At 54.7% G+C, this 16,742-nt stretch overlaps 5 protein-coding genes across 5 annotated transcripts; 1 reads left to right on the forward strand and 4 right to left on the reverse strand.

The window, feature by feature from the left end:
* Positions 1 to 400: 400 nt before the first annotated feature.
* Positions 401 to 2,536, reverse strand: J7T55_001107 (uncharacterized protein; the record flags this gene model as incomplete). Its single annotated transcript, XM_053140389.1, has 1 exon — positions 401 to 2,536. One exon carries the CDS (start codon positions 2,534 to 2,536, stop codon positions 401 to 403), a length of 2,136 nt encoding a protein of 711 aa, XP_052996753.1.
* Positions 2,537 to 5,768: 3,232 nt separating this feature from the next.
* On the reverse strand, positions 5,769 to 6,941 carry J7T55_001108 (phosphoglycerate mutase protein; the record flags this gene model as incomplete). The annotated part of the gene is made up of 2 exons (XM_053140390.1): positions 5,769 to 6,713; positions 6,774 to 6,941. The coding sequence occupies 2 exons, from the start codon at positions 6,939 to 6,941 to the stop codon at positions 5,769 to 5,771; spliced, it is 1,113 nt and encodes a 370-aa protein (XP_052996754.1).
* A 475-nt stretch (positions 6,942 to 7,416) lies between these two features.
* On the reverse strand, positions 7,417 to 9,194 carry J7T55_001109 (DNA excision repair protein; the record flags this gene model as incomplete). The annotated part of the gene is made up of 3 exons (XM_053140393.1): positions 7,417 to 8,644; positions 8,723 to 9,007; positions 9,163 to 9,194. The coding sequence occupies 3 exons, from the start codon at positions 9,192 to 9,194 to the stop codon at positions 7,417 to 7,419; spliced, it is 1,545 nt and encodes a 514-aa protein (XP_052996755.1).
* Positions 9,195 to 9,386: 192 nt separating this feature from the next.
* Positions 9,387 to 10,142, forward strand: J7T55_001110 (uncharacterized protein; the record flags this gene model as incomplete). Its single annotated transcript, XM_053140394.1, has 2 exons — positions 9,387 to 9,507; positions 9,586 to 10,142. 2 exons carry the CDS (start codon positions 9,387 to 9,389, stop codon positions 10,140 to 10,142), a joined length of 678 nt encoding a protein of 225 aa, XP_052996756.1.
* A 6,104-nt stretch (positions 10,143 to 16,246) lies between these two features.
* Positions 16,247 to 16,489, reverse strand: J7T55_001111 (uncharacterized protein; the record flags this gene model as incomplete). The annotated part of the gene is made up of 1 exon (XM_053140395.1): positions 16,247 to 16,489. The coding sequence occupies one exon, from the start codon at positions 16,487 to 16,489 to the stop codon at positions 16,247 to 16,249; it is 243 nt and encodes an 80-aa protein (XP_052996757.1).
* Positions 16,490 to 16,742: the final 253 nt, after the last annotated feature.

The following is a 16,742-nucleotide window of genomic DNA, read 5'->3' on the forward strand; positions in this document are numbered from 1 at the left end:
AATATAGGGTGATGAGCTATCTGTCGCCTTGACCTTCCTCCTGCAAAGCAGTCACGTATTTTTAATTGCACTCTGTAGCTTCATGTGTAACACGAATAAGGGGGGTATCATTTCGTCAACTGCTATTGTAATTGTCCCCTTCATTTCCCAGTCCTTCGTCTTAATAATTCCTCTGCCACGGTCATGCACCTCAAGTTGCTGGGCGCCGAGTGCACACCCTCATTGTAGATAGGCCCTCTCTACCTGACACTGGAATCAAACCCGCTCTTGTCGTCTCGTAGAATACAGGGCAAACGTAGAACCGCACCCCTTCATCCAGCGCTCTGTCGCTGCCGCAAGCGTAGCAGCTTCCACCACGGTTCAAGATAGTAGATGTAGACGCGAACCCTACCCCGTCATCCTAGGGCCCGACATTAGTCCGTATCCATTCGCACCAGAGCCCAATGTCTTCCAAGAACATCAGCCGGCGGCCCAGGCGGTCCCTGCTCCATGCCGGGTTCGGCGCCGCGCCCTCGACCGGGTTGCCCGCCTCGTCGACCGCCCGGCCCTCGTTGTCGACGATATTGCACGACTCGACCTGGACCACGCCGTTGCGCTCGATGTCGACCGTGATTTGCGCGGGCCGGCCTCGGTATGGGAACATAATCTGCAGCTTGGGGTTCGGCTGTGGGTGGGCGTTCAACGTGATGTCGACCTTGAGTGGTCCCTGGTCAGGCGACGCGCTGATGGTCGCCTGTCCGCTATCCTCCTGTGTCTTTGTGTCCTTCTTGCCCTCATTCATCCAGGTATCGAACTCGTCTGCCTTGGCGGTTACCACCTGGACTAGTTCATCTGCCCTTGTCTTCGCGGGCGCCAATGCCTTGTCATTCCCGTTGCTGAATGCCCTGTCGAGAAGACATTGGAGAAAAGCATACTGGCGCAAAGTAGGGAGCATCGCGACCAATTGTGAGGGGTGCGAGAACGGTAGCTCAGTCAAGGCCTGTCCGTAAACGGGCTTGTGTATGAACAGGCGATTCTCGTGCGTCTTTGGTGCCGGCTTCTTGTCCTTGTTGAAAGCTTTGACTGTTTTCGTTGCTGTGATCATTCGCGGCTCTGCTGCGTTGTAGTCAGGCCCGGGAGGGAATATGAGACTGTCGAATGTTGGCATGTACGGCGGTGGGTCACCGACCGGTGCTCCTGTCACATGTCGCATCTCTATCCACACACTGAATGGGAGAGTGACAGGTGGATCAAATGCGGCCATGAACATGACATCGGGCAGCTTCGGGCCCGTCAGTGCCATCAATCCGTCGTGAGCCTGCGAGGCGTCGTCTCCGGGTAAAATGCAGTCGGGTGGTTGTTGCCAATTCAGTATAGGCTCTTGAAGCCCATCTGTGGCTGGCAGCTCGATGCCATCCGCCAGCCACTCGCTGGACACTCTGACTGGGGCAGGATAGAGGGGATCTCTTTGCGCGCAGCCGACCAGAATGCCCCAGGTTTTGGCACTCTTGTAATTTTCTTTGGCTTGCTCGCTGCGTGGGATGTATAACCTGCGCTCGCGCCAATAGTCCAAACACATTCCTACGCGCCCCCTCTCGTGCATGACAGGTCGGCCGTTCCGTTCACACATCGCAACGATCCGGATGTGTTCGTCGCCCTTTGCACTAAGCTCTGCGTCCTCGTGAAGCCGCTTGATGTCCCATTCATGCAACTTTTCCAGGCTCTCAAAGACTCCTGCTACGGCATCGTGGGTCACAAGATGTGGCTTCCCATCCTTATCCAAGACGCTCAGTCTGTCCAAGGCTGCGAGACGCTCCAGATTCGCAGCAAACTTGTCGAGGGACTTGGTCCAAGGATGTTGTCCAGGTGCCAATTTCAGGTCATCGACAAGAATGGCCTCAGCCTTGCTCGCGTGTTTCGTCACGGAGGGCTTCGACACAGTAAAGTTGAGCTCGACTTTCTGCGCAACATGGTCTTTCATGCCAATGTCTAATGAAATTGTTGCTCCCGCAACGACAAACGTCCTGATGGCTTTGTCGTCTTCCCACAAGCACTCTAGTCCGACCCTCTTAGTCAGTCTTTCCAGGCCCTCGTCGCTGACAATACCCTTCTTTTGCTGCGGAACTGTTAGCTCATTCTCCAGCCACGCCCCGGGGGGCCATGATCGAGTTCGCACCCTCAAAATATGTATCACATCATGAAGTCTCTTTTGCCTTTCCTCATCACCACTGGGCCGCGGCATGCCCATCGATGTGATCCCCATATTGTCTACCAAAGACGCATCGAAGCTAGCCATGAAGGCTGCGGCGGAGGGGCTGTCGAAGTTCATGGGCGCAGGGCCAGCCTGACTGTTGGATCCCATCAACGTGCCAGTTGTCGCAGGCGACTTCTTGATTTGCTGCGGCGACGATCTTGGCCCATGAGGGGAGAAGGCGTGTAGATTCGAGTACGGGGTCGAAGCCGAGGCGCCTGGAGTACCAGTCGCGCCATGGTACGACTGCTGAGGGGTCTTGCCCTGTTGCGAGGGCGCAGGTTTCATGGACTGCGGTGTGGCCATCTTGACGAGTCTTCCAAGATGAGATTCTTTCGGAGGTTGTTGGGCGAGATCGACGGTCGTTCCTGGACAGCTCGGGAGAAGCTCAAGCTCAAGCTCAGGGCACCTAGATGATCAGCGAAGGTGGCGCGTTGCCATTTCTCTCAATGGCCGAGCTTGGTGATTGTTTCAAAATCCGTAGAATCGGATGCGATGATGCGCACCCCGATGACGATAGATGTTGAGGGCGGCGACGTTGATGACTGTAGAGTGTTTGGATCGCCGGAGCCGAAGAAGCTGGCCAGGTAACGCGCCGACCGGCAGGCATCCTTAGTGCCTGGTCAGCCGGTCTGGCAGTCTGGTTGTGGAGCACGCGGGGCTCTGAGGAGCTGTAGCTGTAGGTAAGCTACGCCACTAGCTGCAGCCTGTCCACCAGGGGTCCCGCCCCCAGATCTTGTCAGATCTCAATCGATCGGAATCCCAGCGCACCTCACTAGGTAGGCCAGGTAGTAGTCTGTGGAGGGCGTCAAGGTCTGTGTCTTTTCTCTCAATGTCTCAGAGTCCCTCTACATCAAGCAGCATCATCGCTATGATCTTTCTTAGCTACTGTCCTTGGGCATTGAAACTGCGGACATTGGACGACAATCTGCACGGCAGAGCTCTGCTGCCGTCTCTGAAGTCCCAGAGTGTCGTCCAGAGTGTGATGACATCCCGAAATCTTCTCCTTCCAGCCTATTTTAAGGATTACGAACCAATGCCAAACATTGAGTAGCGGCCCAGAACAAACTAATGCAAGTTTGGCAACGTGGTCAGCCGCTTAGAACCGGGTGCTACAGATACTCAGTCCACCTGCGTGTGACGTGTTAATGTCTGGATCATGTAGAGACTATCCACCCAGGACCGTGCTATGTGAGGCACCAGTCATTGTCACATGATGAACTTTTTGGTGTTTTTGCATCATCACCTTTTAAGGCTTGGGTGGGATTCGGGGTCACTGTTATCCCGATATACACGTATTTGTCCAACGCGCGTTGTGAGCGAACAGCCTCGGTGTCAACGTAGCCACATGCCCCATGCCTACTCCTATCCAAACATAGCATCAAGGCATAAATATCTTCCGCGACATGAGCCCAAGTAACCCATGAATTCATTACGAGAGGGCATGGACATGCCAGAGCCGACATGGAACTCTAAACAGCTGCCGTGAGTCCCGGGGTGCGAGCTCGCTAAGACATCGGCCACCTGCGGATCCGCTCCTCTTTCTCCTCAAATAATAGCCTTTCGGTAAACAAAGCCAAGTTATAATGCGGAAGTTCATGTTGGTAATCATCAACGCGGATCAAGACAAAATAGTAGACAGTGCCCGAGCTGTCACCGAAGAACATGGGCCAGGTCGTATAGGTGGATCAATGATACGCATGCACTTTTGCTCATGTGACCACCAACGATGCCCAAAGTTTTTGATATGTTTGAGAGGCTGGTCGTACCAGTACCTAGACCCCCTTTTCTTGCTGTGCCTCCTTGTGCGCTCCGGATCCGCTTGACGCAGGTTGGTTGTGCTGCCTGTAATTCGGATATTTGATCGTCGGATTATCGACGTTGGGCAGCAATGTCGCGCCGCAGGTCGCGAGTGTAACGCTGCCCACCGTTTTTCGGCGGCCTCGGGAGGATAGGAGCACAACCAAAAGGGCAGGGAGGCCAATCGAGGGGAAACGGTGCCGTGACGGAGGTAGGAGATTTGCGTCGTATCCCAGATTTTTTCAGTTGCCCAAGGGTACCACGACATGTCGTCGAGAGTCTGGACCCGCGCATCGTCAATTCTCCGTCATCGGATGTGCCTTATTTACGGCTAGCTCCCAGCAATCCCACATATTTGGGTATGACTGGTATGACTTCACTAGCACATATCACACCTTCCCGTGTAAATAACCTCCTATGGCAATACCTCCGGGAGGATAAATCCCTATAGCATTAACAACTGCGAGATAATCTCTCCTAGGATAATCTGTAAGATGGTATCTTGTGAAGGTATCTTGTCTGCTTTCTATGTAGTTCTGAGTATTTGGCAGCCCTTTGGGATCCCTGTAATATGTACCGTGGTAACATCACCGTCACATTCTTGCTTTCAGTCACTCAAGGTCAAACATTGGGATGCCGAGGCCTCATTCGGAGACATCAGCACGTTGAGGCGTCGCGGCGCGCGATGGCACGGCATCGAGTACCATGGTAAGCGCTGGCTTGGTTTCCCCTCTCGCGACAGCGCTCGCAACGGGGCACACGAAGGGGCCGGCCGCGCGATCCAACGCCGTGCCACGGAGATTGCTGCCTTTTCCACAAGGCTGAAGGGCGTTCCACCCAGCCGCCTTAAGAGCTCCCCCTCCTCGGCAGGACCTACACTGATGTGAGGCTGAACAGATGAGACGGGCGGAGCTAGCAGGGGCTAGAGGGAGACGGCGCCCCCGGGGGCCATCAGCGTTGCATTCCTGTTTCCTGACCTGCATCAGCTCACGATCACGGGTTCCCCCACCATGCTTCCTCGTGGGCGTCTCCGAAGTTTGATTGATGCCCAAACCTTGCCACTCGGATGCTGGGGGTGCCCCAGCCGACCATGCAGCCCGTGGTGGAGGTCGTGGTTCCTGTTTGAAGATTCAAGCAGGCTGGCGCTCTTCGAAGAGGGGTCCTGGGTTCAGGCCGAAACAATGTCAAGCAAGCCACGCATTTCGTCAAGCCGTCCCAGGTTTGCCTTCGCAGGGACCTTGATGGCTCTAGCTCTAGCACGGTGTAGCACTTCTTGCATCTCTTGGCAACCCCCCATGATTCGTTCTATCGAGGAGTTCGAGTTTCGGTATTCCACCCGTATTATTGCATTTGAAGACGGCCGTACTACTATCGACGCGCCTAGAGTACCGCAGCGTTCACCAAAGTTGCCTAAAATTCGGCGCCTTAGTCTCGTACAAGAATTGAGGAGCCCACATACCTCGACTTACATGATTTACTGAGATCACGCCTCTTGCCAGGACGTGTTTGAACAAATCCCGCGCTGTCCCAAGTTTTCGATCTCGATATGTGACGGTGATACAGGCGCTGGTGGCCACTGAAAATGAGCGGAACCCTCTGGCTTGAGGGCGATCATCAAGTCTTGCGCAAGAGTGATTAGGTTTATCTCTTCGGCTATGGATTTATACAAAAGACACAAATTTATTTATATCTATCGAAGCTGTATTCGACAGCTACGTGGCGTCCTGCGTAGGCCAAGCTAGCCTCTCCTTGCGAGCTCCGTCGCAGTAGCTGTCGCCGTCGCGCTAGAACAAATACACCCGCCTGTGGCGAGACTGGTAACTGGTGGGGCAGTGCACGTCGCCTGAGATGTCCAGCCCGCAACAGTCGCAGACGGATATGCCTGATAGAGCCTTTCGGCCTTCACAAGCACCGGTATCGCCTGGCCCGTCGCAAGGCGGAACGCCCGGTGTCCAAGCACGGAGAGGATAGTCGAGATCTCGCCCGAGTGGCTTGTCACGGAGACCCACGTCGCGTCGTCCTCGCTGAAGACCTGGTCAAGCACAATCTTGGTGCGGGCTGCTTGGCTGGAGGAGTCTTCGCCCGTGATGCCATTCCAGTAGGGGTCTTGCTCGGGGAAGCCTGGCTCGAACTCCCATGAGGGGAAGAGACTGGAGATGTGTGTGCGGCTGGATCGGCTGTCACATGTATGGATGCTGATGCCCTCCCGAAAAAACTCCTTGATAGTTGGGGTGAATGGTCTGTCTGCAGGAAGATCTAGGCCACCAAATGTGATGTTTGCGGTGTACAGACATCGCCGCAACGGTGAGGTATAATACGACTCCGGTGCTGGAAGCCCAACTGAGCCGATTTGGCTACCCCAGAACGTGTTGGCCTTCTCAGCCTGCGCGATGCCATCCGAAGTCAACAGAGCATCCCTCCAGGTGGCGTTGGCATTGCCTTCCTGTTCGGCCCAGTAGCAATTCCAGGCAGGAGTGCCATAGAACGTCTCAGCGGCATTATGATAGCCTTCCCCGTGCCTTGCCAGAAAGAGAACCTTGTACGCGACATCGTCACTCGAGTTTGTGTTTAAGGCATCAACATAAGCTGAGAAGCGCTGCCATTGAGTCTGGTTCAGGACTCTGCTCCCATAGGACGAGTCGGTGGGGTAAGTCCTGTTGAGGAGACCAAAGCTGACCGTCGTCTGCAGATTCGTTAGCACAAATACATATGGAGGCCGAATTTTTGAATGACATATTCCTACGTAGTCAAAACTTGATGGGTCAGTGCTGGCTTCGTCCTGCAGGAAAAATCCTGGGACCGTGGTATAGTTGATGTAGTGGCTATAGGCATCACATTTCTCAGCTCCGATCTTCCACGCCGTTGAGGCCGAGGCCAAGGCTAAGACGAGTGAATGGGTAAGGGCAACCATGACTACAATATGGACAAGCTGGGACACATAGAGCACAAGAATCAAGAGAATCCTCGTTGAGCGTGTCCATTAAATGGAACTGCATTCCCTTCAGATCATCGCCGCCATGTCGACAGTTCGACTTAGTCCATCATGACATCTGGATTCCTGGAGATCGCGCCTTGGCATATTAACCAGCAAAGGCATTTGAGCCGTTGCATGTGAAGTGGTATTCGCTTGACACTGGTCCATCAAAGATTCCCCTCTCAGTCGCGGTGCTATCAAAATATTGATTTGGAGTTCTCGTGATGCCAGACCCACCTCAAGTGTGCATCCAGAGACGTTGACCAATCAATCGAAAACGTGCGTCAACTATCGCAGGGGTGTGAACTCAATTGAGCTTTCATCCGAACTCATGCATAGTCTGCAAGGATACTCAATATTTGCTCCTTTCGGAGAATGGTCCAGTGATGTTAATAACGATTCCCAGAAATATCTAGTTGAATGTGATCTTCTGGCCCATAAGACTTTTGAAGGCATCGTCAAGAGCTTTCCGCTTCTGAGTCTTCTCTTGCTGAGCCACTTCAGAAGTGTCATCTTCGTCCTCTTCGTCCAATCCCTGGACCTGTGGCACCCAGGCACGAATCTGACCATCGGTATGACCACTATAGACTCCTCCTGGAGCATTGGATGCACCTGGCACAATGCCACTCGAGCCACCCACGCCCCCGGCTCCTCTCCACACGATGCTTGTGACTCGGTTCTTCACTGTTCTCTCACCTCCACGCCGTGCCCTCACTCCCGAGATACTGGCGCCCACGCCTCGGAGACGGGTAACAGTAGTACCCTCATGCAAGTCCATAACCAGAATTTCTGTCTCGTTTGGCCAAAAGAGCAGTTCTTTCCTCGGTGACGTCAATCCCACAGGAGTTGTAAACATGGGAGTACTAGCAAGCTGGCCATTCTTGATGCTCGGCCCAAAAGACGCGAGAGTGTTCGCGCCTGTAGCAGAGTCCCACACGCGAATCCGTCTGTCATGACCCGCAGAAACAATATAAGCGCCGTCGTCGGTCCAAGTCAGCCCGTTCACTGGGCCCGAGTGCGCCTTTGCCGATGATCGGACCCCACGATCCGAGATGTGATTGCCATTGACATCTCCGCGTCGTCGTAGGATGCCCAGGTTATCCTCTTGATCCAAGAGACCTATCAGACCACTTGCACGCCGGACGTCCCAAATTCGAACTGCTCCGTCCAGAGTCCCGCTTGCAAGCACATGTTCGTGGCGCGGGGACCACGAGAGGGAGAGGACGGCACCTCCTCCAGAACCTAGTTGTCCAGGCGCAACAAGAGACTGGACAGCTGCGCCAGACCGAAGGTCGACAAGCCTGACTGCTGGATGAGCTGTCCCGCATGCTACTAATAGATGATCGGCAATGGGTGAGATAGCATGTGTGTATAGCTTCGATTCGAGGTCCCAAGAACCTGATATCTGTACACTGTCCGTCGCCCACAGTTTCAACGTTTGGTCATAGGAGCTCGATAGGAACGCGGCCGGGTCGAAAGGGTAGAAGGACAGATGTGTGATGCCGAATCGATGCGACTTGGATTTGTCGTCGGAACGTGCGATTTGCGCCGAAGGCTTGTAGACATGCGAATTGTTTGGATTGCCGCATTGCTCGATGTCCCAGAGCCTGATGGTCGCATCTGAGCCCCCAGATAGCAATCTGTAGGATAGCCATTAGTCGAATCCAAGTAATGTCCATGAAGTAGGACAACAATGGTCGAAGGGCAGCTTAACCAACATTCTGCCATCAAATCGTTCTAGCGCGAGGGCATTCACACCAGCCTGATGGGCCCATAGATTCGACTTGGAGTCGGGGAGAGCAGAGTTGGACCTGCCCTCTGCAATGTCAACAGCTGCACCCTTCTCGCCACCATCAAATCGAAATCGTGGTGCTGGTCGGAAGGATCGCAGCAGCCGTGTGGTCTCGAGCTTTGCGAAAGAGTTGGCGCCGAGGCCGCCCGTGGCCCGTTCAAACAAGAGTTGATTCATGCATCTGTACGAGGACTCAATCGTGCTTGAATCACTGACAGAAGAACCGGGTCAGCACAGCGATGTTGAAGCTGAGTCAAATGCGCTGAGTCGAAGAATGCGAGGTCAGCGTGGTCAGCTACAGGGCGTGCTACTTCAAGCAAACCCCGCATTCTTTCTCCTGTGTTTCTCCTCAGACCACCTCTCTACCTGTTGGCTGCGAAACGGGGGTCTCGGCGCATGTCATTCAGAATAGAGAAGGCTCAAATTCTGTTTCATCCCCACCGCGCAGTTGATGGGCTTCCAACTGCGCAACCGAACTGGAGATTCCACGCTGCCCGAAGATGTGCTGCGACTCGGTAGAGCACAATCCTGACGACCGCTGAGTGCCAGGCTATATCCTCGCCTTGCATCACACAGCACAAGGGGAAAACATGACATCTCAGAACCGCCAGAGAGGAACCTACGTCTATGGCGAGGACGCCACCGAGGCGCTCTCCACGGACTACGAAGCGGCAAAGCAGAGACATGCCACTTTGTACGATGCAGTCGCAGGTATGGAATTTGTTGCTGTTTACTTACCACTGCAATTGCTTCGCGAAGAAGCCCAGCTGACAAAGGCCTCACAACCAGGTCGAGTGTCACTCAAATTCTCAAAAAATGATGCCACCGGTGGCAGCCACAAAACTGCCTCTGGGCAACACCATCTCGGCGACCCAGTCTTGACTCCCGAGGAAGTTCTATTCTCCCGCAAGCGTGCTCCCCAGCGATATGCCGAGAAAGATATCTATTTTGCAAACGAGTCCCTGCCCGATGGCGGTCGCAACATCCTCCCCGACAGCGACATGGTCAAGGCCGTACACGGCTACGCGAGTCATTTCTACGAGGCGCTAGGTCACCGGCGTGCAGGGGAGCCACGAGGGTATATTGGCCGGGTCAACGAACGAAGCATGGATGAGACGGCGATCCTCGCATTTGGAATCCTTCTCGAAGAGGCCGCCTGCGAGTCCCTGGGCAAGGAAGGCGACCTGGTGTTCACCGAGGGTGTCGAGGACGGTGAGGACAGCCGAGGCAAACGGAAAGCGGCCAAACCTCCTGCGTCGCAGACTCCTGTTGGATTCGAGGGCGAGGAAGCCTTCTGGAGGAGACCGTACTCGAGGAGTAGGAAGGTCAAGGACGAGAGAGAATAGAGCACCGGAGTTGGGCGATTGTGAAGACTAGGAGAGAGTCATCACAGCATCTGCGATTGACAATGCCGAAACTTGCAGAGGAAATCGCTCCACTGCGTGGGAGATTTGCCCAGTTGCAAGATACTGTGACCGTAGCTGTCGCCATCGGCCATGATCAGCTACAGCTCAGCTCCACCCGACACATTGCGCGATAGCCGCCGTCATTTGAGACGCAAATTTGTAACACCGCCCTGTTTTCCTCCGCAGGTCGAAATCGACGGATCGCTTTGAATTGTGGTTTCCTGGGCTGTTTGCTGTCCTGTGGTCACCTTAAATATGCAGGTGTGGCATTCCAAAAGGGACGAAGCAAGGGTGTCTTGCATGCTCCAGCGCGATGGTATGCATGGATGCAGGAAGCTTGCTAGCTTCGGGAAGGGAGGCAGGGCCCGTCTGCAACGCGGGACCAATTTCGACGAGCCCAAAAAGCAACCCAGAATTGTTCCGATATCATGTATCCTTATATGACTTGTGGGACAAGACGAACCCGTGGTCTACTCATCAACAAATCACGTCCTTCTTGGCCAGGGCGTCCTGCCGGCGAGACCCAAAGCAAAGGCGCTGGCGATGCCACGCATCCCCCCCTGATGCGCGCCCGCAGAAAACCATTGGTACATCTCAGGGCTCAACAACCTTAGACTACCGGAGATCTCCATACAGTAGTACATCATGCATCTTGGATTGCCATCTGGCGAGATAAGCGAGTCCGGCTTGGGACGGTTTACCCCTCCACGATCCCACGGTTCCAGCCAGGCCCAGCTTGCCACCTCTCCACACGGCGCTCTAGCATTGCTTTGTTTGCCCTTGTTGTTTTCGTCCTGCCTGGCCGAGATTCTCTTCGATGCGCACCCCCCATGTCTTCTCCAAACGAGCATCGCATAGAGGCAAACTCACCTTGCAGCTGTCATATCTCGCAAGCCGTTGCTCTCTGCCAGCATTGGCAGTGCTTGTCGTCGAGGTTACACTACTTGGAGTCCTCGATAAGGCAACGTGTTCGGCGGCCTGGCCGCATCGCCTGCAAAGGACACCGCATAGATGCCCACTCCGGCGCTATTGCGCTCTTTTCCTATGCTCGCCAAACTGTACTGTACGGTACTTTTCCGAGGCCCGGAGCTTTCCGGCCGGATGAAGTCCAGGCAGGCACTTTCTTCGTCAGCGCCGTGTCCTGTGACCCATCTCTTGCGGGTAAAGAGAGGCTGGCTATGCAGTGTGTGGCACACTCGCCGCAGGATGTGTTTGCTACCTGTCTTGGAGTCGTATGCTCTGAGGTTGCAATCGGCCGCGTATCAGAAAGCTGAGGCTGAAGAGCCTCGTCCTTTTGCCGAATCTCACCCTGTGGCTTGCGGCCAACAAGCAGCACAGCATGCATCGATAGCCGTGTGTATTTCCGGTAATTGGCATTCACTGGACTGACTCCCAAGAGAGGCGTGAAACGGTGGGAGAACGGCGGCCGAAAGAAGAGCACAGCCGTGTGATTCGGCTCGAAAAGGGCCAGGCCTTGCCTCAAAATCACCCTTGATCTGCAGACATGTTGCCAAAAACCACCTGTCACGAGGCTTCCACAACGGGGCTTTTTAGCTTACCCAGTCAGCCTGCCCCGATCCGTGACAATCCCTCACTTCAGTCAACATCGCGCGCATTTGGAATGTGACAGCTGGCGGTCACTGGCTCAGATGACATCCAGCTCCAGTTCCGTATGCGCAGCTCAGAAATGACAGCTCACAACGGGCAAGGGCACGACCGAGCCTCGCCGCCGCTTGCCTTAGCGAGCCGCGTTCCTGGTACCCAAAAACCGAGATCTCGGGGCATGGGATCGCTCCCTTGCTTCATCGAACTCCTGTCTCGCCCATGCTCACCCAAATTGTCGGTACTGTCGTCTCTCTCTGCTCATCTCCAGGCACAACGTCGCGAGGCTCAACGCCACTCGGCAGCAGGTGCGATCCTTCCCGGGCACAGCTTGCTCAGCGGCTTTGCAGTGGCTGAGAATTCGCCTCGATCCCCATAGAAGATTGCAAGAGGATGAAAGAAAAGCAAATTTCGGTCAGCCGCCTCTTGCGGTGTCACCGCGGGGTCCTTGCAAAGTGCTGCCCGCTTGTTGCACGTCTGTTTGTGTAAAACTGTTCCCAATTCAACTGACATGTCAACTCCGAATATGGTCGGCAGCTCCTGGCGAGGCAATAGTGTCGCGATTGTCCGTCATCACGGGTCTCCAGTGAGTTTCTTCAGGGGCTGGACATGTTTGCCTCGACCTGGTGACCGCACGTGGATATTGGGAGAAGCAAACACGATAGACATGGGTACGAAGATACCACAGCGACATGCGATTATCGGGGTCCCAGACAGTAGACTTCTCATTTTGGGACACTGTGTAACCGTCACGCATGCCACGTGCGGAGATGTTTGAAGTTAAGGGAAATCGCCTTCCCGTCGTCTGAAGGCATCCCACTCGAACGCCAAGTTCACCCACAACGTTCAAGCTAGACGAGGAATGCGTTCCCTTGCTTTACGTGGAAGCATGCCGAATTCCCCGGATCGGAAGTCGACCAGCCGTCCCTGCCTTGCGGTTGTGGGAGTGCCTCTACCGATCATCTTGAAGGAAGCCTAATGACAAGCCCTCCGCTCTCATCCGGCAACCTCTATGTTCAGATCTTTGGTGGCGCTCCAACAGGCAATGTGTCGCAAGTCCGGCTCGGAGATTGAACCACGAGATGAGGTTGCAGTGGAGACTTACCGCTCGACACTGGGAAAGTTGGGCAGTAAGATCGGCAGCGCTGGGACGGTGGACAAGTCAGAGTGCTGCAAGTATCTTGACATCGCTAAGAGTGCCCCTTTCCGACGGCGACGACGGTACAGCGAACAGAGTTCTACGCGCGGGGGCGTGACCAGGATACCCTCGCCTCGCTCAGAGAGACACTTGATGCTTGCCGTCACGTGGGCCGGTCTGTGAGGTCGCATCTATGGACGCGACGAACGAAGATCTAGAGCGGTGATGGGCGATGGCTTGCAGTCATCCGTGATCACGGTGTTTCGGTGTAACGCTGCGTGCCCTGTGAAACGCGACTCTGAGGTTGCGGTGCCATGTTTGATGCCACGCGCAGCCCGCACAGCACCTGGGCTGGAGTGTCATCGCAGTGATGATGGACCATCATCTCATCCCCCCTCCCATGATGATGTCCGATGCGATGCATGTACGAAACCACTGCTGAAGCTGAGGCAACGCCGACGACTGCTTTCCTCCTAGTTCTTCGCCCCGTTTCAGTTACATACTCCAGCCGCAGTAGCTGGCTCTCTGCATGTTGACGATCAGGTTTCTCTAGCCAAGGTCTGATTGACTGCCGTAGCCTATCGACCTGGCAGACGTGCAGACAGTCGGCTGTGCTGTCGTCGTGCTGCGTAATGATTATCAACCACCAACGATTTTTTCCCGGCGGTCAAGCAGACGTGCTATACAGTAGAGTTTGGCCCAAGACCTTGAGCCGGCATAAGATCGGGCACCTGGTCCAATTGCACGACGGCTCCCGCCCCCATATTTTAGCAAGGTGAACAACGACTCGCATCAACTATCGAGCGGTCTGAGTTGTCTGCGTTCAATTCGTCGTCCAAGTCCGCCCCGAAAGAGGCGGTGATGAGAATCCGACCCGGCGCCGACATAAGTTCTGCAGTAGCCAGCTGCCCCTCCAAAATGTGACATCGGTATTGCCTCATCTCGATGAATGATGGGCGGAAATGACCGGCTTCGAAGACTCTATGTGCTGACGAGTCGACCCGAGTCTCTCCGAGCGAGGCATGGATGGAGCGTCCGAACACGACTGGGGAGCGAGGCCTCGGCGACGAGTCAGCCGGGAAGAGGCAAGGTGAGGCCTGCCCTCACCCTGTCCACCGCAAAATTGGAGGTATGATGCCGGCAGCCGCGGTCGATCAGTTTCAGTCTATCATGATATAGCGTGAACTCTATTTCCGCTGACACTTTAAAGGGGCGACTAGGGTATCGCAGATAGTGCTGCCCTTCTCAACTAATTCCCCATTTGGCCATCCGGCGGCCAATAAATGCTGTAACGCGTCACCAAGTGAACAGAGCTCTACTGTGATAGCCTGTCGAAGACATCTCTCGTATCGACAGATCTGTTAGGAGACGCAGCCTTGTGGAGGAGATCGTCGTTCTAGAAGGTCCCCTGGGCATCAAGATGCATAAGATCCCGGAATAGCCCTCGAGTTGCGGCCCCAGGAACCGCGTTGATGCCCAACGAAAAGGGGTCCAATGACGCTGGGGCGAGTCGTGAAAAGGTGCAGAATCTGAGCCGTTACCGAGATTGAGGACATTGATGGATAGTTTCAAGACGGTATGAAATGGAAGGATAGAGCAATTAGCTCGTCAAGTCAAATCACACAGCGCTGAGCGCCAGCTTCACGGTACGCCAAGACACCATCATCAGCCGTGGCTTGGGAGAGCGGCTCTTCGTTTCGCTCAGCTGTTTGGTCAGGAACGTTTTGGTCCTGCGATAGCGCCCAACAAATCGGTCGTCCCAAGCTGCATAACGGTCACCGATTGGGAGGGCCGCGCCGTAGCTCGAGCCCCTAGAAACCTCGTGGCATCATGGCTTGTTTTTGAACAAGCTACTTTCACGGAACAGGCAACCTCCACGCAGCGAGCCCGCACTTGTTGTTGGTGCGGGCTGAAACACACTTCTAGCTTGCTGAGAGCCGCACAGCCAAAGCTGGGGTAAGCTGAAGCTAGGTCAAATGGAGCGATGTCGGAGCCGGTACCTATTAATGAGGCCATGATAAAGGCTCCAGCCAGCACGGGCTGCTTCGCTTCCCACTTGGGTAGATTAACCACCGGCCGGAGATTGGCAAAATCATCGCATCCTACGCTCCCGGGAGGTTCGAAGACAGATCATACATTTCGCGTCTTGAAATTGCATGGCTGCCTATCGTCTTGCAAGTGCTACCTAACAAAAGACTTGACAGGAACGTTCTCAATCAGCCGGATTGCAACAGTACGTCGCGTGGTATTGCATATGCAGCTGCGGTGACCAGTGCCGAAAAGGGTCTGGATTTTAGGAGCCTTTCTCCGCTCCCGCACTCCGCCGTTGGAGGTGCCTCACAAACGGTCAATTGTGTGACCGTGGAAATGCATGTCAGCATTGCTACCAACAAGTACACAATGAGACCTCACCCCAAGTGCATAGTTGTAATTGCAAATAGTCATCTTACGATTCCGGCGCCATACCCAGGTACGCATTTCTGGGCATACAGGCCTGGCATACCATTGCCTGCCTAAGATGGACTCACAATCGACCAAGATACGCGATGAAGTCTGCCTGTCGTGGCGATTGTTACGGAGAAGTTGAGATGTGAAGCTGTGCTTGATATGTCATAAAGTACGGACTTGAGTGATTGCGAGCAGATGCAGAAGAAATGACCATCGGGATATTTGAAATCGATGAATCGCACTTGAGCTGCAGATGACAGCCAGATCGCACCCAACAACCAACGACCCCCTCGTCGTCCAGATCAGGGCAAAACAACAATGCATACGGTTCATGTCTGGACTGCTCAAAGTGCAGTGGACACACACCGAAGGTCAATCCAAAGATCATCAATGCACCTACCCGGGTCGGTCTGGCCGCTCCGACCTCTAGGCTTGCGAGCCACTCGAGCCTCGGCTGACCACCGCGATCTTGGGTTCTAGATAGAGCATAGATGGTGCCAGTCGGGTCACACAATGCATATGATTGCGAGGCAAGGATCTAGGACAGGACTCACTGCAATGTGAAAACACGAGCTGTTTGCCTGACAGCAAGTCGCTTGGAGGATGTTCCCCCACTTTCCGTCGCGATCCCAGCTCATCTAGTGGGTGCTCCTGGGATGATTGGACGCGACTACTAGAGTAAATAACTGATCCTGCGTAGGACACACGGACAGGCAGTTCAATGCCGACCGAAGCCGAAGCAGGCTGTTAGAGACAGAGCGAAATGTTGCAACACCGGGTCGTGCTTTTGCGTCAAAAGTCTAATATGTTCAGATTGTCGAGGGCCGAGGCTGCCCTCGTGAGAAGACTTGGCCAGTCACACCAATGACGATGAGGGAACGCCCATCAGGTGAGCAGGCTGACCGGGTCGGTGAGGCGCCAGGTCTGGAGACTCCACCTTGACATCAATCTGCCCGGCCGTGCCGGTGTAGCCGTAGTTCGTGAGCGTATCTACTTGTGATGAGGTCTCCGCACCTCGGGTTGAGATGGAGCGACTCAGGATGCTTTTGGTTGAAAAAGTTTTCTCTGCGCCAATATCGTCGTCATCACCAAGGGCCATCGTGATAACCGGGCTCGCGGGCGAGCTGGCTGGCAGGCCCCCCCGGATCAGGACCCACGGATGAATTTGGCTCTGATGTTTCGCAAGCTTCCAGAAAACAAACACTCCTTCCAAATGGTGGGGACTTTGCGTCAATCAATCCATCACGAGGGAGGGGCCCACAGACATCAATGGTGAGAACCATGCCACACCGTATTTCCACTGTCCCAGAACTCGAGAAGCAAGTTGGCTCCCGAGGGCAGCATTCTCGAGC

Source organism: Diaporthe amygdali, assembly GCF_026229845.1.
Source record: "Diaporthe amygdali strain CAA958 chromosome Unknown NODE_6_length_1560011_cov_65_102424, whole genome shotgun sequence".
NCBI classification, from domain to species: Eukaryota; Fungi; Ascomycota; class Sordariomycetes; order Diaporthales; family Diaporthaceae; genus Diaporthe; species Diaporthe amygdali.